This window comes from Ambystoma mexicanum, chromosome 2p (genome assembly GCF_040938575.1).
Source record: "Ambystoma mexicanum isolate Mex_15411 chromosome 2p, UKY_AmexF1_1, whole genome shotgun sequence".
In the NCBI taxonomy this organism is placed as follows: Eukaryota; Metazoa; Chordata; class Amphibia; order Caudata; family Ambystomatidae; genus Ambystoma; species Ambystoma mexicanum.
The window spans coordinates 602,524,270-602,551,561 of NC_090923.1; the positions used below are offsets into that span (position 1 = coordinate 602,524,270).

Below are 27,292 nucleotides of genomic sequence, written 5' to 3' on the forward strand. Positions count from 1 at the left end.
CTGTCAAAGGTATTATATCTTTCTTTGAAAGTTCAATCATTCAGCACTTCACCTTTACTTGCATCCCTTATCACACGTGTTTTAACAGTGTTCGTTCCAGCGCTGGCCATACAATGTTGCTGATTGCAACCTTGGCTTCAACACAGACCGGTCTTGTATCGGTCTCCCCAACTCACTGGCTGTGTTGATTTCACTGATGCTGCTTTGTTCTTGGAGCCAAGGTCGGTACCACAGCGGCTCGTGCTTCTCCCCGCATTGACTATTGACGTGGGAGGGCCCGGGAATCTCCGACACACAATGCAGGATTCTTCAGCCTGGTTTCCTGATCTTACACTTGCTATTCTCGAGGGTTCCGAAATGTAACGGTTCATTGTCGAAAAGGTCAAAGGAACTTCCTTCCTTGAGATCCCCTTCTGTTTTGCTGTCTTTATTCTCTCATTCAGCTGCTGTTTCGAAACTGCTGTTTCCTTGTGTGCTTTGCCTTGCCCAGAGTGTGCTCTCATGCTCTGCCTTTTATCTGTGTGGGGAAGCTTAATGGAAGTCAGGTGTGTGTGATGGTCAGTCCTTGCCTGACCATTTTATTGTGAGACGTCAGGTATACTGCTTGGGTGATAGTCTGTTTTCTCTCATAGCAGGCTGTCTATGAGAAAGTGTTTGTGTTGTAAAAGGGGAGGGGAATAGTTCCTAAATATCCTACCTCGTAGGATGGGGTAAAGGTGCTATAGGGAAGGGGATGCCGCATTTCACCCTCTGGTGTCCCACTCCTCCTCACCCAAAGACCCCTCACCTGAGGGTGGACCAGGGCGATCCACACGCACTGGTCCACCCCCAGGAACTGGTTCCAAAAGCAATGGCCATGTTCTGGCCATCTCAATGGCAGATCCCTGTGGACTGGTGGGTGAGACACCCAATTTCTCACAATACCAATTCTAGATATTTCACCTCATTTGGATTAAGGTAGAAAATTGCATTGATCAGTAAAAGCACACGTAAACAAGCTCTTTGTGTGATTTCACCAAACCGTGGTACTTTTGTGAGTTATTCCCATGATGCAGCAGAGCACAGAGTGGAAAATAGTGTGTCTCACGTGGATGAAGCAAAGAGGGAGCCGTCTGTAATATTTGTAGATTATGGCACAGAGCACAATTAAAATGATGGTGTGTGCAGTATAATTCATGCACCAACGGTAGATCCGCCATTGGGAAATTCATTCAGAACAAACCACCCATAATTCTCTGATCTATCAACACTGCATGGCATGAAGAGGCATGGGGACAAAAATGGGAAACGCCATTAACATCCTGAATAAAGGTAACCTATAATCTGTGGAAGGGCAGAAAGTGCGCAGGCTGAAAGGGACCCGGCAAAGGATATAGTGAACCACATTCCTTGGCTACTCTGCGGTGAAATGTAAGTGTGATGCTGCTTAGCAGGGAGAAACATGGGAGATCTCTTTAGTCAAACTGAAATTAATCATTGTTGTGAATGTTAAATTACTGGAATCAAAACCAATGAGAGAAGGTGGCTTTAACATACGCATCCGTTTGTCCTCATTATTTCTAAATCCCAGCCCACTATTTTATTCCAAAATTAAAACTTAATTTTAAACTCTATTAGGTCTCCAGCATTTTCCTAAATTCTATCACCACAGCATTCAATGTGTTTATTTGGCTGGACAAAGAAGCTCTCCCTGTTCGACTTGAAGGAGTAATTTCTTTTCTTCTGCTCTCTGAAGCTTCCACCCAATACTGTTACAAGCTTCAGGAAGTGTCCCTCATGAGATTTTGGTGGCACCCGATTCACCAAATAATGTTTGTTTTTCAGGCTTGTTGGACCTACCAGTCTCCCCACGTCCTCTTCCAATTCATTTTTCTCCAGGAGCAGCATTGTGTTCCTCTGTCTTGTCTTCATTAGTTGAGTTGGCCCCTGGTACTTGGGGAACTACTGTTGTGCCTTTCCATATAGAACCTCACCATGATTCAAGCCACTAAAAAACAGTCCACAAGAAAACCATATAAGAAGAGGGCATTATGTTGTGCTTGGAAGCGTTGTCCAATTTGTACATCACAATCCAAATCGGACGGGTGCCTCTAATAAGCATTGCTTCTCTTTGAATAACATTATTGTAATTGCAATTCTGAAGAGCTTTGTATTTATTTCTTCGTGTCTGGACCCTTCACGGAGTTTATTATCTTATTAAAGTTCACAATACGTTTTCATTTAGCTAGATTGAGGCTCCACCCGCTGCAATACGGTCTACAGTTTTTTTTACACAATGTTTTCCACACACATCTCCTTTTTACATAAAACTTTGTCAGCTTTCCTTATGATCGAAGTGTTTTTTGCCTTCTTTATATCCAAATACTTTCCCAGAAGTGGAGATAAACAGGCATACCCTGGATTTTGACCGAGCTGTTCCATTCTACATGGGGAACATGATGGACATGCAGAAGTTGCGCATGCTTATCCTGACCTGCTAAGGGCGGATAGCTACAGATGTAAAGCGTTGGTGTCTGACATGAGGGAAAGTTTGAATTCCGTGGCAAAGATCTCCTTTCGAGGTCGAGCAATGAAGTACCATTCAATAAATGGGTATTACCTGTCATTACAGTGCTTAGAAGCTGGAGAAGCATCAAGTGCTATATAAGAGCACATCATTATTAATTGCTACCCTGGCGGGGGGTGGGGAGGGGTGGTGTATTTTGAGCCATTGAGGAGGCTCGCAGCGGGAGCTTTACCACACCGTACAGCCCTGCTCCAAGCCTCCTCGGAGCGTAAGCCCGCCATCTTCCTTCGTCGGGTTCTGCAGGTAAGGGCGCTTCCCTGCACCCCGCGTCCCAACCCCCAACCTCCTTTTCCAGACAAAAAGGCAACACTCACCCCTTCCCCACTTATCCTTCTGCTTCCACATCCATTGGCTACACCGGGAATAGTAGTGCTCCTGGCACAGCTCCGACGTCAGCAAGGCAACCATGGAAAGAGAGAAGGGACTACATATAGTCACTTCTCCCTGATCCATGGCGGCCATTTTATATGTTTGTTGTTATTTAAGTTGCAAAACGCAACATATAAACTATTAGTATCCCGGTACAACATGCCAGGATACTAATAGCAATGTGCCCTTCACTGGGGCCTGTAACTATGGGCTCAGGGGCTTTACTTGAAGTGGTAACGCCCCCCGAGCTAGGGGCTTATTGCTTAAATATGGTTATATATCTTCAAGCATTCCTCCAATGCCTCTATTGCACAGCGAGTGCTCGGGTACGGATTGCACTTTCTTAAAGGATCAATGCTCAGGCTGTGAGAACCCAGGCAGTTTAATACAGCCTGCCCCTATAGATGCCATCTGTGTGGCAACTGTGTGGGCTACTCGGGCACTCTGTAGTTATTACTCCATGATTGTTCTCTTCATGTGCCTAATTTGGTTAAACCCTTCTGAAAAACACATTTGGGTTCAAAAATGGATCTACACATAGTCCTCCCCCAACCCAATCAAAATTGTCAACCCTTAAAGTATTCCTGTGAATCTTGCTGATGAGACGGGTGTATACCTGTAGGTTTAGGTTATGCACAGTAGTCACTCTTGTGTTGGTAGTCCTTGGACCCAGTTTCTCTGGCAACCCCCTTTTTAATATTCTTTCGATATGGATGGAGAAAAAAATGAGGAGCAGGATGCTGGTGAGGAATGAAGCCAAAGCCTGTATGCATGAGTGCCAAGCCCCCTTTTCTCTTTCTATTCTTGGCATTCAATTAATTTTCTGGTTCACGGTCCTGCACTGAAGCCAATCCAGAGAGAATGGGGCAGGCGGCTTTTAAGCACTGAAGGGATTAGATATGTGTGACCAACCATCTACTGTATGACTGCTTAAATAGTTAACACTAGGCAAGCTGTGAACCTACTTAGCTTTGTTGTTTCAGTGCCCACAACCCATGGAAAATGCATACAATGTTGATACTAAGAGAAGACTCCCTTTGAGAAAGATCTGAGGTCATCCAAGACCACACCGTAGTTTGGAAATTCAAAATGGCCATCCAGCTTTATCACCTAGAATTCCCTGGTCATGGGATGAGAAACGCCCACAGGGCTTGATAAGAAGAGAGGCTGGGATCAAGAACTGTAAACCAAATGGGAGGCTAAAGGGATGTGTAAAGTTCTCTGACATTAGGAGCATCAGTATCAAAACAGCAAGTTTGAATAGAGGAGGGAGAAACAGTGTAGAGCTGAAGCAAGGTGCGTCATACTGCCATCTCGGGAGCCTGAAGAGATGTAACCTTGGAAGTACTGTTGTTCTGCTGTGTTATAATCTTGGAAGAGCTGTGTCCCTGGACTTATTGTGAACCTGAAAAGCTATGACCTAGGGAACCCTTCAGGGTGTGCGCGGCTAACTGAAGTTGTAATGTCTATTGTAGCCCCAAAGCAATGTGTACCCATTGACCGCTGCAACCCTGCATGCCATGATACTGGGAGCTGCAAGTCCCTGAAGCTAGTATGTTCTGGAATCCTGAGTAATGCAACTCTCCACACTGAGAATCTGAGAAGGGAGTGCCATATCCATAAAGTAGTGTGCCCTGGAACCACTGTACTTCATAGCACTTGTTAGGATGCACATACATCAAATTTTCATGAGCCGCAATGATCCTCTTTTTAGGGGCTGAGTGGGTGAGGATGATTAAACACAAAGGGCCTCATTACAACCTTGGTGCTAAGTGCACCAACTTTACCACCATGGTGTAAACTCCGTTTACACCATGGTGGATGGCGGATTTACCGCCCCATTCCAAGGTGAGTGGGGCGGTAAATCCCCATTTCCCATTTTCCCTTCCCCATTCCCATTTTTGCCCCATAGGGCATAATGGGAGTGGGGAAGGCGCTAATTACGCCGCCGTAAATTACGGCGGCGTAATTAGCACCATGGCAGGTTAGCGCCATGGATTTTAACGCCTGCTAAAAGCAGGCGTTAAAATCAGAATCAGGCGTTAAGGGTTAACGGTGGCGTTAACCCTTAACGCCTGAGTTGTAATGAGGCCCAAAATCAAAAGGATCCCACAAATCAGCTTCCTTCCCTTACCGCTCCGAGTGAGCTACCCTAGATGTATACATATTTAATCCTTTGCATCTTTTACCCCAAAACAAGGGCTCTTAACCATGTAGTTGTTGAAAAAATATACATATTTTAATATTTATCACAACATATCTTCAATTCAAATACACAATGTTAAGACAACACATAAATTTGTTCAAAACACATACTTGACCACATATTATTGTGTGTGCATTTCACTAGAGGCATAAAAACAAACACGTCAGAAACCTTATTTATGCCTTTCTATGGTGTATTCTCCACACGGAGCCACCGTTCTTGTTTATGCCCTTCCCAATTTGTACGGGCAAAAAAGGAATGTGCCAACACTTGATACAACAATGTGTTTCTAGAACCAACATAGAAATATATCTCTTGAAAAATAGGCAAGGCAAATATTCCCTATTGCGTATCCTGTTGGTGCTGTCCTCAGGGCACTCAGGCTTAGTTCATGGTCTGGTTTTCACACACTGAATGGTATACCACAATTTGCAATCTCTCTAAAAAAACAAACAACTAAACTTAAAAACATGGTTTTCAACTTTGTATGCAAAAGAAGTACTGTAAAACACCTATAACAACTTCATCTCTGTTATTTATATAGGCAGCAGGCATATATTCATTCTTCAGTGGTATCATTATTGACCACTTTCACACTTTTCTATAATATTAGACATAATTCATTCTCTTTGCATCCTGTGTCTGTAATTACACATTCTCCCTATAGGGTCTTCATTTCATTAGTCTGACATTCTTTGAACAAGAGAGACTTATCGCTTTAATCTATCAATAGGGGGACACTTATGATGTCATTTTAAACCTCCATTAATCAGGTGCCCCTCTATACTTGTTTCTCAATCATTTGTGAGTCACACATCCTGAATGCTCACCTTTTGTTGAATCTTCAACTGTTATGCACTTATTAAAGTTACTTGTGTATCTGCCATACCGGCGGAGTTGCCTCCCAATTGTGTTCTTTGTCACAGGCTAAAGAAAACCGTCTCCTATTTAGTACACAGTCTTAGTCTGTAATAAAACCAAGGGTCTGTTGTTTTACTGATTTACCAATGATCGCCTCAAAGGGAAGGAAGCTTATTTGTGGGATCCTTTTGATTTTGGGATGCACATACAGCCTCCTGATAGGGGAAAGAGGTTTACGCTACGTACGTTGCATTAGTGCACGGCGCATCTCATTTAAACACAGTAATGTTGCAGTTAGCGTGTATTCTGTGTAGTTTGGATATTCAGTGTATATGTGACTGTGTTTAATTTTGAATACATGTTCGTTTACATCATGTAGCACCATAACAAGCAACAATGTAATCGCAATGTCATTTTGTGGGGTACCACATTGTAGCGCATACAACTGAGCTGCAAGGAAATCAGTGTTTGTGAGTGAGAACACACTTTTTGGCTCTAAAGGACTTTTCGGTACAGAGGGTGGTTGTAGGGGGATGCAGTAAACTTGTGAAGTGGACACATGGTGACATAGGTTAAATATGTACATACTTTCTGCCGTCTTTACATAAAGCCTTCTCGAAGATTACAGGCTTAGTTAGAGCCTTAGGCTGCCGAGTTTCTGGCTTGCAGTGGTTGAGTTTCCTTCCCTCCACGAGTGTTTGGATGACTATGGTCAGGAGAGGAGGAGGAAGCAGAACACATCGGGTAGATGGCGATAGCAGGCCAAATAGTTCCTAGAGGTGAGGATGGAATGAACTGCCATTAGGTTTGTTTTCATGGTTAGATGGATGTGTAGAGGCGAGGGACACACTTCTTTATTGAATGGCCAGCGGGTCCAGTTAGGTTGCAAGGGTCTGTTTGGGGTTAGTCAATAAATACATAAAGTGGATGCTCAAGGGCAGAGCTTGATCAGTGTTTTATGATTCCATTTGGGTTCCCAGGAAGATAAGCAGGTTATGTGCTAGGAAGGCCATGTGAATTAAGATAGATGTCACATGCAGTGTTGCGAAGGAATGCTGAAGGAACAGTTTGGGACACCAACTTGCCTGGGTTAATGAGGAGGCTATTGTGTGATCAAAGGAATGTCCACCGTCTTCAATTCTCCCTCTCTTTTATGGGATCTTATCCAGGTTATACACATCACAGACTGGGATAAAGTTTCTCTGACAAATGGGTCGAGTCAACTGTTAACAATTGTTTAAGATAGCAGACCAACTATATTTCAGGATGTCATGACTGACTATGTAATGAGACCACGTGAAAAGGGGATTGTGTTTAGTAAATTCATCTATTGGCGTTAGAGAATATAGGGGATGTTTCGGTTCTTTGAGTAGGGTTTAGCCAATGGGGATTGTGGGATGACGTAACTGTTATGTGTAACTATGTAATTTATCTGATTTTGTGTATAATAGCTGTAACTTTGTTAAACACGAGGTGGTGTTATTTGTTTTCTGCTATACAGAGCTGTTTAACTGACCCCCCCACACCACATTTGCATGCTTTTCCGGCAACGTGCATTGACTCTGAGTTTTTTTTTTAACTTGTTTATTTATTAACAGTGCACAGGAGCAAGCATGGTAAACTTACATTTGTTACAGACAACATGTGACATTTGAAATGCCCCCGGCCCCCAACCCTTACGCCTGCAGAAGGCATTGTTCCCGGGCCTCATTCCATTCCGCCAGGCGGCGAGCTGTCCCCCATAGAATGGAGAGCGTTCGCGATCAGGCGTGGCTTAAAAGTGAGCGCCGGATATTTCTGGCATAGTCTAGGACCGGGGCCCAGACGTCCAAGAAACGATAGTCTGCCCGCCTTAGCTGCTGTGACCTTTTTAGCTATTAGGATGTCCCAGAGTTTGATCCACCATAGGGGCATGAGGGGGCCTTCTGCAGTTTTCCAGGTGCGGACTACCGTAATTTTGGCAGCCAGCAAGAGTTGAGTGATCAGCGTGTCCCTCCCCCCCGTTCTCGGGTAAGCGTCCGGGTGTGGGATCCCAAGAAGGACCTGTTCGGGAGTTAGCGGAATGGTCACTTGGGTGATGTCTTTTATAGTGGTGAGGCATTGGGTCCAAAGCTCCTTTACCTTAGGGCAGGTGCACCACATGTGGAAGTAGCATCCCAAGTGGCCGCATAGACGCCAGAAGTGAGGGTCCAGGGCTTGTTGGAAGTGGTGAAGACGTAAAGGGGGGTAGTACCATCGCAAAAGCAGTTTGTGGGTGCATTTCCGGTTGGTGATGCAGCGGGATGTAGTGCGCGTCCTGGTCCAGATATCCACCCAGGATTGGTCCTCTATATCATGACCCAGGTCCGTCTCCCACAGGGACATGTAGGAGGGTTTAGAGAGAAGGGGGTCATCCAGCAGTAGCTTGTAGAGGGCGGAAATCTTCCCTCGGGCAGGCAGGTCAGCCGCTGTGAGTTCCAAGGGAGTGAGAGGCCAAGCTGCTGCCATCCGGGTCTGGGGTTTGGAGCACCAGTGTCTTAGTTGGGCATAGGAGAATCTGTCCGTCTCCGCTAGCTGAAAGAAGGATTTACATTGTTCGAAGTTAAGGGGTGAGTCTCCTGCAAAGAGCTGTCCCAGCGATTCAAGGCCTCCTGCGACCCAGTTCCTGAAGTTCGCTGGATGAGCTCCTGGGGAGAAGGCCGGGTTGTGGAAGATTGGGGAGAGCGCGCTCAGGTCACTTGGGATCCCTCTGTATCTGCGGGCCCACTCCCATGCCTTTATCGAGTTTTTCGTGGCCATCAGCACATCTGGCCAACTCCGGCGCAAGGCGTTGGGGAGGAACGGGAGGAAGCGAAGAGGCAAGGGTAAGTGAGATTGTTCGATGTCCACCCACTTTGGGCGACCTGAGGCCAGTCCCCATGCCTGGAGGTGGGCCAGCTGGGCTGCTAAATGGTACTTGCGGAGGTCCGGGACCCCCAGCCCTCCCAGTCTAGCGCTGGCCATCATCGTTTTCCGGGGAATCCTCGCTTTATTGCCCTTCCATATAAAGTCAATCATTTTCCGTTGAAGCTTCATGATGGGGGGAAGGAGGATCGAGACGGGAAGGGAAGCGCAGGCGTATAGGAAGCAGGGAAGGAGGTTCATTTTGCAAGTCGTTATACGGCCCAGCAGGGAGATTTCCTGCGACCGCCAGCGTGTGAGGTCCTTCTCCAATTCCTCGAAGAGCGGGGGGAAGTTGGCCTGGTAGACTTTTGTTGGCTGTGCCGGGATCCGGACCGCCAGGTATGGGATTGCTTGGGTGCTCCATTGGAACGGGCTTTGCTTCTCCAGGGCGACCCTTTCGTCTGGGCTCAGGCCCACACCGAGGGCTATTCATTTTGAGAAGTTGATGGCAAATCCCGCTACCTCGTCGAAGCTACGGAGCTCCACCAGAGCTGCCCTCAGGGAGGATTGGATGTTTGCGACGGTTAGCCACTGAGTTTTTATCGTATCAGGTTTTGGGTCTACACTTCTACACACTGCAAATCTGCATGCTGTGAGCAGGAAGTGTTGGGTCCTCAAACTGGTGCATCATGGGGGCACTGTTGTCCATGCCGCTGTGATTCTATATGTGTGTGCACAAGACGCTGAGCCTTGTGCTGTAGACCCAGAAGATGATGTCCTCTGGAGACATGGTGATGGTGCGAAATCCTGACCTCAATAAAAGTATCAAATCAAGGCATCTTGGGATTTGTAGTGAACTCCTATATGAACGGTGCCTATGCAAGGTCTTCCAAACATTGCTTTTGCAACATTCCTATAAGCGCTCTCCCACAAAGTATGCTGGGAAGTGTAGGGGAGATTGAACCCATACGCACCTATGAACCTGGAAGAAATCTAGAGTGAAGAAAATGTAATAGTATTTGTTAAACTGTGAAACTGATGATTAGTAATGCGATGCCCTATGTAGGTAAATAAAAGCTGAGACTCATTGAAGGCTTTGTAAGGACCAGAGGTATCAAAGAGTGTTATACCCTGTACCCTGTAAGCAAAGAAAAATAAGAGTTTGTGAGATAGTGTATAAGTAACATTGTGCCCAAAAGATATTGACAGAAAGGGAGACATTGCATTCTAGTAATCATAGTCAAAGTACCAAAGCATGTAAAAAAACAATGTCAGAGAAAGCGTTTCCTGGTGCTGTTTTCTCGTAAATGTAGGCATCACATCTGCAAGATATTGCGAGCTAAAGAGAAGCCTGCATTGACCTTCTGGGAAATTAAGTAAAGTACCAAGTATCCAAAAAACATTGTGAGAGAAGTGGAGGTTTGCTACTGCTGTCTGGGAAATTTACCAAAGTACTGAAGCATCCAAAAGATTATATGAGAAAGATGAAAGGTAGTAATACATCTATAAGAGATTGTAGAAATAAAAATGTATGACCCTGCATTCTGGGAAATGTAGAAAAGGCACGGATAACATTGCAACTGTGGCAAATAAGCGTGAGGTGAGGACAGGAAGCTTAATGTGCCGGTGGAGGAGTCTCCTGGACATTGCATCAATCCATAGTCCTCATGATGCGTGTGGCGATTCAGGTGACCTAGGGATGTGAGGCCCATGCAAAAGCAAGGCCCTAGACCACTGCCCAGCCTGCCCAGGCTTGGTGCTTGCCCTGTACCTAAATGCCTGGAGAAGCAGTTGGAGTGCGAGGATCTGTGCAGCTGGAGGGCCAGAAAGCATCTCAGCAGAGAGTGGCAGCAGATGGCTTTGCAATCAGGAGGAGGAACGGTGGTTAAGAGGGAACTGTTGCCATCAACTTGTGAAAGGAGCCATTTGATTCAACCCCGCCTCCCAAATGGTCACCTTTTTGTACTTAAGTTCCTACTACTGTATCGGAGAGTCTTGGCACAAGCAGCTGTACTTCAGGGGCATTCCCTATTAACACATTTTTTGTTTCTAGTGGTGCACTAATAATGTGCATCCCCTTGCCCTCACCCCCTCTGTTTGCCCTGCTCTACCCTGAAGGGTCCTGTTGGCTAGAAAGTGCTGGTCAGTGTGATTGTGACTTGGACCAAAGCCACCTGCTGCATTTCCAATGGCCTTTTCAATGTTTCTGTATTGCTCCATCCTATAATAATGTACAGATGCCAAGCAGAATGTGTCACAAGGGCATGCTCCTCTTCAGTGACGCTTTCGGGTGAAAAGGGCCAAGTGTCTTTCTGAAAAGTGCTAATGTTGATGCTGTCAAGACTCCTTTGCCTTCTGAATGTTAAAGCCAAATCACCACTAGGACCCAAAGTTGGAGTCATTTGTGAATGATTGGGTAAACCGGTTTCTAAATGTATAATGCTGCCTGTTTGATTCCAAAGCAGTGGTAAAGCGCATTTTATTCACATGTTTAAAAAGAAGTTGCATACCTGTTTTGGGCATATATAAAAGCAGGATTATTCCTTATTACAGCACCGCAAGTGGTCCCATTTCACTTGTGCATAGCACATCGGGGCGACTCCTTTCCTTGCTTAGTTCCATTTCCAACCTGATACTTAAAGGGGAAGTTCACTCAAAGATATTATTGTCTCAAAGATGGGCCAAAATCAAAAATATATATCAAACATATTTGAAGAAAGTTCCTATGTAAAATTTGGAGCAAATGAGGCTCAAAGTCAATCATTTCAAGCACTAGGGGGCATCCATTTTGTGAAATGAATGAGCCCCCTGTGCTTGTGTTAAGGTCTGCTCTCGTGGCAATAATGAAGCAAAGGTCCCCTACTGGGAGCTTTTGCTTATTACAGCCGGAGAGCACAGAATGCAGTCAGGATCCTTCCTGCCGTGTTCTGCTGGTAAGTGCTTATTTGTGTTATTTTGTTATACTTTCTCGGGCTCCCCTGAGCTGGGGGAGCCCAGGAAACTTAAAGGGAAAGTCCAGGCAATAATAAATACAATTGCGTTGTATTTATGTTTGCCGTGGCTTTCGTTTCAAGTCTCTGGAGCTCCCCCGAGCTGGCGGAGCCCAGGAGACTTAAAAAGAAAGTCACAGCAATCATAAATACAAAAACATTGTATTTATAATTGCAGCGCCTTTTGTTTTAAGAAAGTCCAGGCAATTATGAATATTTCTCCAGCATCCGGCAGAGTATTCATAATTGCTGCGACTTTAGTTTTCAGTTTCCCGTGCTCAGGAAATTAGAAAAGAAAGTCACAGCAATTATGAAAACTCCACCGGCAAAGTATTTACAATTGCTCTGCCTTTCATTTTACATTGTCTGTGCTTCGTCTGAGTTGATGTTTCTTATTCTGGTTTGGTTTAAAGGGCGGAGGGACACAAACCGGAATTAGTCTGTTCTCTTGTATTTCTTGGTTTGTGCCTTGTGGGGTGATTACTGCATTTCATTTTAAGGAATTCTGTCCAATTCTATTTAGGGGTGGGGAGGGATACTAACCCGGTAGTCCTATCTCCTTGTAGCCCTTAGCTGATGAATTTTATGTGGACTGCTTGGTCGGCACCAGGCATGCTGGACCATTTCACGTTCATGAGGAAGTCAGTCCATTCCTATGTAGAGATAGGCAGGAGACTGACCCAATAATTCGATGCTGCGAAGGCCTTGGACCAGGGGCGCCGAGTATGCGGGTGCTCTGGGGCTCGGGCACCCCCAGGAAAGGTCATCTGTATCAGCGTCCCCATACTTTAAATGGCCCCTGCCTCGGATGATGAATTGGGTGTGGATTTGTGGCATGTTTGTGTAATTTTGTGCAGAGAAATGTCCTGCTCATCGATGCGACCGGGAGTGGGTGGCAGTCTGCTGAGGATGTTGTGCTGTTCTTGTGCCGATTGTCGTCAACAGCCACTTTTGTGGGGATTTTCTAAGGGTCAGGTGTCTTGTTTTTGTGCATATGTCTTGGCATTTAATTCCAGAGTTTGGTTGAGGAGAAGGATTAAGCACAGAGTTTCCAGATGGAGCTTGGTAGTGTTACTAGGGTAGTGTTGCTGGATCAGAGCGTTCTGCATGCTTCCTGGTGAATTCATTTAATTGTAGGTTGATTCCAGTGCTGGTGCGAGTCTAATACTGCACACACCATCGTTTAAATTGCGCTATGCACAATAACCTACAGATACGACAGCTCAAGTTGATCAATTTCACTCGTGAGCAATCCATCCTGTTCAGATAGGGCAAGTAATGGAGATGTATGGGATAAAGAACAGTTAGAAGGTAATGTGGGAGGGAGAGAGGGGGAGAAAGAAAAGGGTGTAACAGGAAGGAATGGCAAGAATGTGATGAATAATAATCTATAAGGGAAGAAAAATCATCTGTGAATGACTCGTTTCTGATTTCGACCCTAGGTGGATTTGGTGCACACCATCGGAGAAAGCGCTGCAATGGGAGCTGCCGGAGTAGTGCTGTGGGGCGGTAACCCCTTCTCCAGCTCATATGTGAGTACACTGTCCGAAACGTCTCCCAAGCTTCAGAATATCCGAGAACAGTATTAAAACGTAGCCAGTGTTTTTGACATGTTTGGTGCGGCTCTGTGCTGCTCACCTTCTCCAGGGCCGGTGAGAGCTAAGTGGTTGGATGCCTACAGCAGCATTGTGGTGAGTGAAGGGCACCGCCAAAAGAGTTTCGTGTCGGGCATGCCCACCCTAGTGTGTAACTGAATTGGTGAATGTGCCTCACCTTTTCCACCAGATTTACATACGATGGGGTGGGGGGGCAGCCAAGATGGCTGGAGGTCCAAGCTAGACATCGGCAATGCAAATATAGGCCTTCCGGCCATCACAACCTACACCACATAATCAATTAAACAATGCAGTAAAGTAACCACTACTATTACTACTACCACTAACCACTTAATTAACTTGCTTCTCTACCGGAGCATGGCCAGCCCGGCTAAGCCTTTTTTCTTTGGCCAAATGCACACAAGCATCCTAATCGTACTCCATGACGTCCAACACTCTGAACGTTGGTTCTCATAGGGTGTTCCCACTAACAGCGTATTGAGACTATAATAATGGTAAAAGGTGCTATACAAATGACAAGTACAATAAAATACACTACCCACAATGCACATTTATCCATGATACCTTTTAAATAAAAGGAGTGTTAAACAGATTAACACACTTATATTTTTTAGACCATTATCATGGCTGTAGAGAGGAAATGGTTCTCACAAAACAGCTGCAGGAACAGACCACCCTGCAGAGTGTGCATCCCTTCTTGTGAAGCCTGAAACCAAGGTAGGGAACATAGCAGGCATATTGCAATGCATTGCCCTTTGTGGTGCAGGGATTTCCTAGGTCTGCCCTGATGGAAGGCTGGTGGGAAGGGTGCAGATGCAATGTTGGATCCAGTAAAGGTTGCAGATCATGGCTGACCGAGCATTCCTAATGCTCGATGATGATAGTGGAGTATATTTATTTTTTTATTTTACTGTCCGTATTAAACAGTTAACAAAAAAAGTAAACGTTAATGCCATACAGACATTTTTAAAAGCTAATGTCCACAGTAAAACATGAAAGAAACACAGAATAACCCAACAACAAAATACAATCTTCTCTGAAACAAAATAAAAATTGTCAACATCACACAAACACATCTCATCAAACCAAAATATCAAGAATAATTATAATTCGTTTCCATAGGATGGCAAAATTAACAATACAAGCTTCTTGACAGCCGTTCAGGAAGTACCTGGGCGGGCAATTTCTCCTACAGACCTGATTCTCTAAGGGCCGTCAGCCTAAGCAACATTAATGATGGATAAACAGTAAATTGCCGTTTAACCGACTCTAGTAGCATTTTGCCATTTAGCCAGCAAAATCTATAATTTGAATATTAAACCAAGCACCTGAGCTCTCAAGAGACTTCTCAGTATTTCATTTCAGTCTGATGTACTCACAAACCCCAGAATTACCCTAACAATGATGGATATAACATGGGAAAACTTCCTGATCCTGGATATAGTCAACAAATACAGTGGCATTGGATTTCGTGGACAGGTTGACTATCAATTGCTCCTTGGGCTGCTGAAATTTAACAGCCTTAATTGTTTTTTAAAATTGGTTGGGCGACATTGACATTGCATTTTCCAGGGCTAACTTGAGCCGCCTGTCAGCAATCAACTTGATTTTTGCAATAAAACTAGCAGTCTTCAGGCATGCTCTGGACTTTAACACCCCAAGTGTCAATTTGCTCAAAGAGTTTTCTGGGGCATTAATAAGTTTCCAGTACAACATCAGACAACATAGGTGAAATTTGGCATAACACGGTAAGATGTCAAATTCCAAATATATCATTTCCATTGAGGTGTAAAAATGACGTCTCAGAAGTCATTTACCAATGGCAGTCTCGATATTAATCAACCCCTTCCAGTTCCCAAAAATCCACATCTCAGCCCCATACAAAAGTATGGGTAAGATTTTAGTTTGGTATAACTTGATCAAAACGTCAAGTGAGTAACCCCCACCCCACCCCTATTAGCAAAAGAACCAATAGTGCTGACTATCTGTGAGGCCTTGATGTTAACTTGTTCCAAGTGGGTAGCTCCATGAAGTTTAGAATCCAGGTTAACTCCCAAATATGTATAAGCTTGGACAACCTTCATTGCCTCCCCAGCCATATGCCAAGTCAACCTTTTTATCTTCCTATGCATGGGACTCAGGATCATAATTTTGGTTTTAGTGAGGTTCACATTGAGAGAATTTAGGTCAGCGTGACTTTTCAGTCAACTCATCAAAGACTGCAGTGCACCCGGAGTTAGATCGAATATCACAATATCGTCTGCATAGCCCATCTAATGCAATGAAACATTCCCCAATTTCGGGGGAATAGAAGATAGAGATTGAACAGCATGTGGGCAAGTTTGCACCCTTGCTTAAGCCCATTCGAGGTGGGTATCCAACTAGTCAGGCCACCTTGTTGGTCTAGGCGGACCTTGACCCTAGTGTGTTCGTGCAAAGAGAATATTTTCAACAGGCCTAGAGGAATATTTCAACTGCGCAGCCGCCTCCACATTCTGCCCCTATCAACTGTCAAAAGCCGCTCTAAAGTCAATAAAGACTGCATACACAGGGATGTTACGAATCATCCAGGCCTGTTGCGCAATAGTGACCAGGGCCAGTCCATTAGTCGTGGTATTGAATATCTTCCTAAAACCGGTTTGGTTACTTGGACTGATGTTATTGGACTCTACCCAATCGCCCAGCTCTTCCAATAGGACTCTGGCAAAGATCTTAGCAGGTGCGTCCAACATCGGCAGTATTCAGTAGTTACCTGATCAGTGTGATTGCCTTTTTCTAGCACTGGTACACTTATACTATCCTGCCAAGATGACGGTAGGCCTGTGTCACACTGATCCAGTGGAGCAACCAACATAGTGCATTGGTCCAGAGCTCTGGATCTGATGATAGTGGAGTCTAGAGTGCCCCCACAATCCCCTTTAAAGCTTGCATGGTAATTGGGTGACAGAGAGAGCATCTGTGAGAAATAAACCAAACTCCTGAAACCAGGGCTGGTGGCTCAGAGTGCCTAAGTCCCACTGAGCAAGCCTTATTTTAGGCTTAGTACTCTGTTTTAAACTCTTACTCCAGCAAGGTATGTTCCCTCATCCTACTCTTATTTGCGCCAGAGGCAGAAGGTTGTGTTGTTCTTTGAATTGTCGCCTTCAAGGCATTCCAAAACACAAAGGGTCCTCAGCTGTACCCTTATTCCACCTGATGAACAGACAGACCACAGACTTCATAAACTGCCTGCTTTATGTGGGCAACAAAATACTTGTCTCCAAACAACTGCCTGGGAAGGGACCAACAACATTCTGCAGCCCCCACCCATCAGCTGAAACCAAGTCCATCACCATACGCATGTGATGAGCTGCTGCTATGCACCCCACCCCAGTCGACAACACTGCAGCAAGAATCCTCCTCGAGATCAGGAAAATAGTCAATGCAGAAGGGGGATTTATGGGGATTCACCTCCAGGGGTCATCCAAAATCTGCACCCGTTTCAATGATTGCATAACTTTCCTGAGCGCTCTGTCCAATGAATCCCAGTCCCGTGATCTACCCAGTTCATTCTTCACCATGTTGGCATTGCGGCCTAGATTGCCTTGTTCCCCAAAAGAGGGAAGATTGCCTCATTGACGTAACAAAGAAGGCTTCGCCTGAGTAGGGGTTCAGACCTCACCAAAAGTTATTGCGCTCCTGGCTATAGTCACTTCTAAGAGCCCAAACCATCCCTCTGGCTCAAATAGTTGTATCCTTCGTCACACTCAAATTGTTTTTCTATATGATGGCCGCTCCCCTCAACTTTCTCGAATGGCAACTCGAAACCTCCACACTTATGTAATTTATTTACCATGTAATCTTTTCCTTGTGACGAAATGATGACTGCTCTGCAAGTGTACATGTATCAGTAGTGGCTAAACCAACTACTCAGCCCACACTACAACTAAACTAGCAGTGATCCAATCATAAAGATAAAATGGACACTGCCCGCTGGGTATACCTCCTTTGACATTTGTGGGACTATAGCACAAGGGCGGGCTATGCTCTCAGGATAAGTGTGAAGTGATAACAATAGCAACCCAATAGTACAAAATAAAAGAATGCCCGATCAAGGTTCTATAAATATATATACTTTCATTTAACTATCAAAAATGCAAACAATTCCTAAAAACACAAACATAAACCCACCCCTATAGATAGAACACAGAAAATGCAGAACTGGTATAGATGGCATTCTGGTACTTGAGCAATGGTCATCAGGCAATCAATTGCAGGAGTCTCACTATTCAAAGCATATGTCTTGCAAGAAAAAGGCAGAGACAGGACTTTAAGTCACTATGGGCCCCAAATGCCTCTACACAGTACCTTATGCTTGTCTTTGGGGCTAAAACAACGTTGAGCCAGTCTTGTAGGCGCTTCCTGAGGCAGTGTTTCGGCATTGGATTGTTGAGCTGGTCGCACGGGGGAGGTTTCCATGGTCCAAATGTTGTGGAGCTGTGAGAAAGTTACCCTAATTTGTCCAGCATCCTGGACCTTTCTGTGTTAGGTATTCTCCAATGATACAGACTGTGACCCTTCTTGGCCTGCTGCCAAGCATGCCCTGTCATTCAATTTCGGAAGTACCCAAAATGATGTATAAAAAAATCCTGTATGGTAAATATGTCATAATTTCCGCTGTAATAAAATCACGTACAGTAGAAAAATACGAACATATTTACCATACAGTGCCATTGTAACGAACAAGGGGAGCAGGGTTTGCGAAGGTGCCCCCCGCTTACCGATGAATTAAGCCAAAATTAAAAAAGGGACTCTGCGGCGCCGTTCCACATCAGTGGAAGGAATGACGTTGTAGGAGAGGACACTGTTTCGGGTTGAACAAGGCTACCCTTGTTCAGCCTCCAACAGGAGACCGAGAGCAGCTTACGAGAGTGTTGCACATCCGACAGTGTAAGTGGGGGGAGGATAGGTGGGCGACGGGGGTTGGAGGGTGTCCCCAAGATACGTGGATGGGAAGAAGAGGGCACACATTAAAATGCGTATTTTCGGTCAAAACGGTTACGGTCATTTTGGCTGCGAACATATCCGTCACAGTTAAACAACCCAAATTCACGATTTTCATGGGAAAATGGATGTACAGGGCTCCAACATTCTTTCAAGCAAGTTTTGAGACATTGGAATAGTATCCAGAGGCCCAGGTAGGGTGACTAGATTCAAGATCTTATAGCCCGTTCTGGGAATACAGTGTCCTTCAGGCAGAAAGGCAAACACTTACAGCATGATTGTTTATCTGCGGACTTAAATGACGTGTACACATAATGTGTAACAGTTTCTTCCTGGCCTTGCTCCCATTTGTGTTGATGGAAAAGTTAATTTTTGGGTCTATTTTCTCCCTGTTGGTTTGCAGCTTTGTTAATTCCCGTGGATTTAGGTGGGTCCCCCATTTTAATATTAATTCCCCTCCCCTCTTTAGAGTCTCTAATTAGTAACTGTTTTCATCATTGGCTAGTATGATACTGCTGCATTGATTTTATTAATATGTCCACCAGCGAGAGACTTGTTGTCTTGAAAACAAATTGTATTATTTTTTTTAAAAAAGTGCATTGCCTCAACCATTTTTTTTTTAGGAGGATGCTATTGGCAGCACCCACTGCTTGTGTCGTCTTCTGTCACTACCACCCACTGTCAGCGCTGCCCAAAGTGCAACTGTATTGAGTGCCCCAAACCCGCCATGTGGCAGCCTTGTGGGAAACAGTATATTGTGACTGTTGCTTCCCCGATATATACAGTGCCCTGATCCCTGTCAAGTGCATCCGAGAGAAGTTGGACCTGGATTTCCTGATGACTACCAACATTTTGATAGGTATTTAGGCTGCTCATCCCCAAGCACGTGACATTATCTCCCGACTTTAAGTGAGTGCCATTATGAGAGTCTGACTGTCCTCTTACAACTACTTTACTTCATTTCAAAATAGGATATGGGCAGTTTTTCCTGTGACCCGCCAAAATAGTCAGTTTCATTTTCTTCAACGTCGTCCATTTTTTTTACTAAGAATTTGGGTGCCTTCCTACCAAAAATCAACATGTATGGTGCACAACAAGAATCCGCATGGCCACACACAGAATGTGGCCAACTTTCCGTTTTGCCCACTACACCCACTACATCCTCTTCCATACTGTCAAAAAACCTTTTGTATAGTCCGTCTGAAAGTCCTAAGGACATTTTTGACAAAGGGGTGCATTTTAAAGCCAACAGGGCCAAAACTATTGATCGCATGTGGACATAATAGAGACATTCTTGCAGGAGGTTCTCTCCCCAGGAAGCTTTAGGCAATGTTGTTACGAGTGGAACTGTTTAAAGTGCTCGACGATGGCGATATTGGTCGCAACGGGATTCTATTTGAAGATCGCAAGCAGGTCTCGCCCAAGGAAGTCTAGCAAATGGTGGATATTAATAAAGCATACTGGACTGATGTGGATCATAACGGAGAGATTTGAAAGCAATTAGGCAAGAGAAATTGACCACAACCCCAAATTAGGTTTTGGGCAACGGGCATTCAAGAGTGGGTTTGGCATACAGAGCATCAATGACAACGGGGTGGGGCTCCAGAGTAGGACTCCGCATGACACCCACATTTTGTAGTTGGTTTACATCAAACATACCCCGCCCACTGGGCCACATGCTCCGTGCTAATTCACACCAATACATATGACGCATTACTCTTGACCCACGGCCCCTTATTAATCTGTGCTAATACCCCTCAATGACTCATAACGTTTCCTGATCGATGCTCAATAGTTTCCACTCGGGCACCATCTAGTACCGATGAAAAAACATAATTTGCCATATTGTCTGCAAAAGTGGTTACAATATTACCCCCTTTGCTATTAGTGCCCACAATAGCCCACCTGATAAAAATAAATAGCCTATTCTAGACCCATTTCCAAAACATAATATCCGCCAGATCCGGAAGTGACTGTCCAGGCTCCTTTTGTCAGACATTGCCAGCTTCCACAATCCCACCCCCTGCAAACATGCATTTCAAATGTCCACAATGCTGCAATAATGGACCAGTTTGTCACCCCTCCCCCTCCCACAGCCTGGCAGTTTCCCAGTTTTCACAGTGCAATAGCGATGTGCCCATTTGCCCGCAGTAATCCATATTCGTCAGTGTGCCCATATATTTAACATCACCGCAGTATAACACATGTTGTCCACTGACCTCAATGATCGAGTATTGCACACCTTATGGCCGGCGACCACAATGCAGCAGCAAAGGACAGATTTTGAACATTAACCACAATGCCGCAGTAATCCACAAATGATGTCCACATTGTGCAGTAATGTGCGTATTTTGCAGAGTATCAACAGTGAAGCAGTAATACGAAGAGATATCCTAGTGTCTACAATTCTGCTTTACATTTCTCCGTTTTTAAAATGTGGAGTAATTCTAGATTAGCAATTTCGCACACGGATGATCAGAAAGCAGCAGTGATGACCACACTGGTAGACCTCCGCGCACGCAAAGGCAGTAGACCCATGCATAGGCAAGCACAGGGCAATGCATATCTACTCCTTCTTGAAAAAGGCTCCTTCATTGCACTGAGAGAATATTCCATTTGGAATGTGAATGTCAAACTTGTACATGTGACCACCTTTGTGCAACATGTCATGTGTTGCAAATTATAGAAAGTACTTTTGCTACATTAATACGTGCACAGAGGTTAACAGGCCGCGCCACTGATATCAATGCATTGCTTAAATGTTACCTTTTAGCCTAATGTGTCAGCATATTTTATACATATCTATATGGTTCCTTGCATTAATTACTACTGATCTAATTGTTTCTACTGTTTGGAAATGGGTTCATGAGGGCAGGGCCGGCCTGAGGGCAGGGCCGCATGGGCGACCGCCCGGGGTGCCATTAGCCCCCCCGCCATGCCATCTTTCAAGGTCTCCCCCGAACTGGCATGGTGGGAGAAGGCGTGGCAGGCTCCCTATTGAAATTAAATGCACCCCGCTCTCAGGAGAGGAGCACATTTAATAACTATAGGTCGCTGAAGCTTTGGCATTGGCGCCTATTGAAAAATGTGCCTCCCCTCATGTGCCCTTCCCCGCAGCACATGGGGTGCATGGGGGCGAGGGGTGCCACATTTTTGTTTTTCCACCCGGGGCGCTGACGCCTCTAAGGCCGGCACTGCACGTAGGAGTACATTTTGTGATAACTTCCACACACCAAACACACAAACACACACATTTTAGAGCTCTGTTACAAGGGAAGTGAGGCGGTCAGTGTGCATCCAATTCTGCAAGGCCATCATGACCTCGGTCACGTGAGGCCTGCATCGTGTCCAGACACCACATAGTGGCAGGAGGCATGAAGCCTGATTGTGAGCCCAACAGACCCAGGCACGGTGCACTCTCCTGTGGCCTGCTGCTTCGCTCTTTCCCATCCGCGTTGCCACTTTAAGAAAGCTTGTAGGCTTGGCACCAGGAGTTCATCCCTGATTTATGTCAGATCTATGAATGTCGCATCAAAACAGGTTCATCCCTGTTCCTCCAAAACCATCAAGGACCACATTGATTCCCTGGCTCCTGCTCTGGCCGACTTCTGCAACCACTCCTTCGCCACTGGAGTCTTCCCATCCCCCCTAAAGCACTCCCTTGTGCACCCTCTTCTTAAGAAACCCTCTGCCGACCCGTCCTGCACAGCTAACTATCGCTCAACCTCCATCACTCCATTCCTGGGCAAACTCCTGGAAAAGCTGGTAATCTCCCAGCTTAATCTTCACACTGAATCTGTTGGTTGTCTACATGACCATCAGTCTGGTTTCAGAGCTGCCAGAAGCATGGGCACTGTTCTCCTGAACATCTGTGAAGACCTGCCCTCCAACCTTGATTCCAACACCCCGTGTCATCATCTTACTTGATCTCTCTTCTGCCTTTCACACAGTCAACCATTCCATCCTGCTCAATCATCTCCGTGATAACCTGGGTATCACCGGTCAGGCCTTGGCTTGGCCGACTTCCTTCCTCTCTGATCGACCCTCGCAGGTCTAACTTGGGTCCTTCCTCGCCTCTTTCTCTAGCTCTACCTGTGGTGTCCCCCAGGGGTCTAACCTCTCTCCCTGGCTGTTCAGCCAATACGTGGCACTTCTTGCCTACCGCATTGTCACTCTCTGCCCCAACTTCCAGTGCTATGCAGATGACACTCAGCTCATTTTGAGGCTACCTTCGGCCCCCCCTTCTCTGTCTCTCATCACTGACTGACTGTCTGCTATCCAGGAGTGGTGTGCCGCCAATGATCTCTGCCTTAATGCCAGTAAGACTGAGATTCTCCTTATCGGCACACCCACTCCCTCCTTTCTTTTGGCTCTCTGGCCGGCCTCTCTTGGCCCTCTCCCTGCTCCCACCTGCAAGGCTAAAAACCTCAGGGACATCTTTGACTCCACACTCTCCTTCTCTCCTCACGTCTCTGATGTCTCTAAGAAGTCACACTACCAACTGCACCTCCTCAGAGGTATTCTTCCTTTCCTCTCCTTCCCCCAGAAGCTCACTGTCTCCAGAGCTCTGGTTCTCTCTAGGCTGGACTATTGCAACAGCCTCTTTTGAAATCTGCCTGCTTCTACTCTCCGCCCTCTGTAACTCATCCAGAACAGGACTGTGAGACCAGGGATCGTATCTCTCCAGGACTGACATCTCTGCACTGGCTCCCAGTGGCTGCGCGATTAAGTTCAAAACCCTCTGCATTGTCCACAAGGCCGTCTGGGACCTGGGGCCTCCAATAACTTCAACTCTCTCTTCCTAAATATCTTCCTTCTCGAGCTCTTCGCTCATCCGACTCCAACTTCCTCAGGGTCTGTCGCTTCTCCAAGCAACAAGTTGGTGGTAGATCTTTCATCGGCTGGGGCCTCCCTACCTCCCTGAAACTTGGGGAGAACCATATCCGGTTTGGGAAGCACCTCAAAACCCTTCTCTTTGCTTCTGCTTTCTCTCCTCCTCTCCCCTGCTGAAATCCTGGCTGAAACTGTACTGGTTACCTGGCCACCCTCTGATCTCGGGCCCAGGTTTCCTCCCCCGCCAGTTACACACCTGCATTGCCTCCCTGGCAACCCCTGCACTTGGGGATTGTTCTCTGTATCCCTACAGTCCTGCACCAGCACTTGACACCTGATGTCTGCACTTACCCTTGAACTGCCACCAGCTGGCCCTACTTCTCTCATTGTTTTATTTATTCTTTTACCCCAAGTACTGCACTGTACCCACCCCCCTCCCACTCTGCGCTTTTCCTCTTCCCCCTTCCGCGATCTGAATGACACCTGGCCTAGTAGGATTGTTGTCTCTGCCTTCCCTCTGTTCCCTCTCCCTTGCCGCGTCGCACCTTGAAACACTTGTGTATGGGCGCGTTGTAAATGCCATATCATATCCCTTAAGGAGCGTGCAGACAGAGCACGCTACTGGCCATGTACAGGCACTTGTCTGGCAGAACTCATGCATGAGTGAGTCGACCGGGTGCATGCAATTGACATAAGCCTGAGGCCCAGGCCCAGCCCCGTCAGGAGCCTTCTCAAATGAAGCCCTGATGCTTCACCCTCAGTTGAGTTTAATGACCTCTCATGGTGTGTTTTTCTGTTCTCTTCTCCCCAGAAACACTGTAAGAATCTCCGTGAGAATCTGATCGAGTCCCTGGGGCCGTATGTGCTGAATGTGACGAGGGCGGCTGACGTCTGCAGTGTGCAGCTATGTGGGAGCAATGGTCGCTGCCAGCGGCGGAACCCTGAGGAGCTGGATGCCTTCCTTCACCTCAACCCGCAGAGCTTCTACATCATTCCTGGGGATCCAAAGGAGGGTGGGGACCCGGTGGCTGTGGGGGAACCAAGTGCAAGTGATCTGGATCAGATGGGGAAGTCCTTTCAGTGTGTGTGTTACACTGGTTGGGTGGGAACCCACTGTCGGGAGAAGGAAAGGAGTTGATAGACGCAAAGCCCCTGGAATGAAATAGGATCTTCGTTTCAATAGCCAGCCCCTTGTGTAGCTCTCTCCAATAGATCTGCTCAGACACTCCTGTGTGACACCTTCTCTTCCCAACCATCTCCAGCCCTTCCCTCCCCTGCCACACAGCTCTCCAGAGTCTTCCAACCCGCTTTTACCATCCATTTCTCTGTTCATACAGCTCTCACCTATAGTGTTTGGCCACTCACCTTGCTATCCAGCTCTCAAGCATCCTCTCGTTTTCCTTAGTCTATCTCTTCCAGCTCTCTCAGGCCCTCTTTGGTTAGCTGTCCTTGCAAGCACGCTTCCAGTTCTAACCTTCCACCCTGGGCCTCTCTGGTTACTTTACCTCCCACCTCCCTGCCTGAGGTCATCCCTACTTCTCCACTCCACCTGAAACATTGTTATTGCAGTGTCTAATCAAACTCTGCCCCTCTCCACTTAGTCATACTGCTTTCCACCCAGCTCTGGCCATTCTAAGCCTCCCTTCTTTGCAACTCTCCACCCTATTCAGTCTTAGGCCTCAATTCTTTCTGCCCACCTCGCTCACTCCCGTACAGGTCTTTCCACTTGTACCCAGCGTTTACCCTTCCCTGCAGTATTAGTCCTTCGTTCTATGGGTAGAGTGATTTCCAATGATGGGACATGGAGGGGGGAATTGGATACGTGTTCCTTTGTGACTAGCCCTACTTTGAGGCCACTGGGGCAACACCCCTTGCCTCTCCCTAGGATGGGAGATGAGCGACCTGGCTCTGAACGGGCTGCAAGCATGTTAGAGGAGCATCACGTGCCCTCTGTGTTCTTATTGAGACGTTTCTCCCATGGAAACTCTGTATAGGTCAGTTGGCTCCCTTACATCGCTGTGCACTTTACCCGCTTATGTTCCTTAAATAAATGCTTTTCTGCAGCAGCATAACTTAATGAGACTGTTATTTGCTTTGACTGAGGAGTAATTGTGCCAAAGGGGGACATCATGACTCGAGGGCTTTGGTGGGATTTTTATGATGATAATTGTGGAATAAAGTGAGTAAATAAGTGCAATTTCAAGTCACCTTTTACTAACCAAACGCAGATGCTGCTAAGAGAGAGTCAACACGATGACATGACAGGATAGCATCCGAAAGCGGGGACGTCATTTCGGGGTCGCCAGGGGCGCAGTTGGGACCCCTGAGAGGTTTCCCTTGCTACCCCTGTGGTCTCTCTAGCAAACCCTCAATTTTTATTTTAACGTGTTCTTTTTTTTCTTTTCTTTTTTAAATGTAATCTCCTGGGCTGTGGCCAGCGCCATGTGGCTCTTTATTTTTACAGTGGCTGGCTTTCTTGTTCAGGCCTCTTAAAGAAAAAAACGGGGGTTGCACAAGTGTAACACTTAGAGCAGTGACCCTAAATAACAAAGAATATGAATAACAAATAATTTGTCTTTCTGGAATTCTATACAATAATTGCTAGACTCATTAAAGGTTTATTTCAGGCACACCTCAGGGGGTGAGTCCCTGATTTAGTCTGTTCTTAAACACCTCAACTCAGCCTTTCATTCTTCTGAAGTCAATAAATGAGTGATATTGTATGTGTATTTGCTATATATACATTACATCATTATCATTTGGCCTTGGATGTCTGCTTCACAGTAGTTTGGTAATATAGGCCTATACACACTGATATGGACGATACATATGGTGATCAATTCTTGTATGAAATGTATCTCACATTATAGTGAAATCGTAACCATATGTTTAGTAGTGTATTTAGGAACAATGCTATGTGATGCCACTTCCTGTTTTCTCAAGGGGTGAAAGGTCGTGTTCCATCGCTTCTCGATGTCACTTTGGGGTGGGCGTCAGATGACAAAACTTCCTGTGATGTCATCGGAGGTCAAAAGTCATGTGATGGTACTTCTGCTACCCCTGGCATTTTGATGAAATGACGTCCCTGTCCAAATGCATTATACACAGCCTCTAGATCTGCCTACAGTACAATAGATACATTTTAGAGGCCCACAGCAGGAGAAGTCTAACTTTTCCATAAATAGCATACTAATAGCACATCTTGTCATTTTTCATAATACGTCCTCAAAGCACAAGGACGATGGTGGGTATATTTGCGATCATTCACGGCTGCACCCAGTGGCTGCATTCCCGAACCTGGCAGTGAAGAATGTGGAGGGGGTCAGGATTATTCAAAGCTTTTATAAGCCTGGAGGATGCTTTCCAGAGCGTGAGAAGCCAGGAACAAGTTAGAAAGAGAGGACCAGATGGGGCGGGAAGGTTCAGCTCTCGCCTATGTTTGAGGGTTGGAGTCCATCTAGATTGTGATGAAGGAAGGGGAATTAATGACGTTCCCGGGTCACTGGGTATACTTTCCAGGTTTCGTTCAATTGATGCCCAACGGCGGACCCTGGCATAGTTCTTGCTTTGATATGCTTAGACACTATTTTTAGTATAGAATTTCTCACCATAGGCTACTCCTGCTGGCAGTGCCAGAGGTCACTGTGCAATGCTGTGGTGTGTGGGGCAGTGGAGACTGTTCCTAGCTGTTTCAGGGATAGTCAAGTGTTGCAGCGACTCGCTGGAGATGGGTAGAAGGACCAGAAAATTACACAGTGGTACATTCATGTCCAATTAAGGCTGGACCCTGCTCTCTTGATGTGTCAAGATGCTAAGGGAGGGCCAACCTGTAGACACGCTTCCATATGCAGCAACCCCCAGAACATGGAGGAGGACCTCACCAAATTACGATGGGCAACTTTCCAAGAGGATTTTCCAGCACAATGTATACACACTTGTAATCATTTATCAGAAAAAAATCTTTGTGTGCATTTTCCAAAGTTGCAAGCCTGTCAGGCACATATGG

General features: G+C 46.0%; 1 protein-coding gene across 3 annotated transcripts in view; it reads left to right on the forward strand.

Annotated features, from left to right (window-relative positions):
- LOC138566601 (hyaluronidase-3-like) overlaps window positions 1–25,358 on the forward strand; it is a 285,449-nt gene extending 260,091 nt beyond the window's left edge. For all 3 annotated transcript variants that reach the window (XM_069644121.1, XM_069644122.1, XM_069644123.1), the window contains 2 exons: window positions 13,297–13,386; window positions 24,098–25,358. In XM_069644121.1, coding sequence (XP_069500222.1) covers window positions 13,297–13,386; window positions 24,098–24,424 — 417 coding nt within the window. In that variant the 3' untranslated portion in view covers window positions 24,425–25,358. The remainder of the gene's footprint in view (window positions 1–13,296; window positions 13,387–24,097) is intronic.
- Window positions 25,359–27,292: the final 1,934 nt, after the last annotated feature.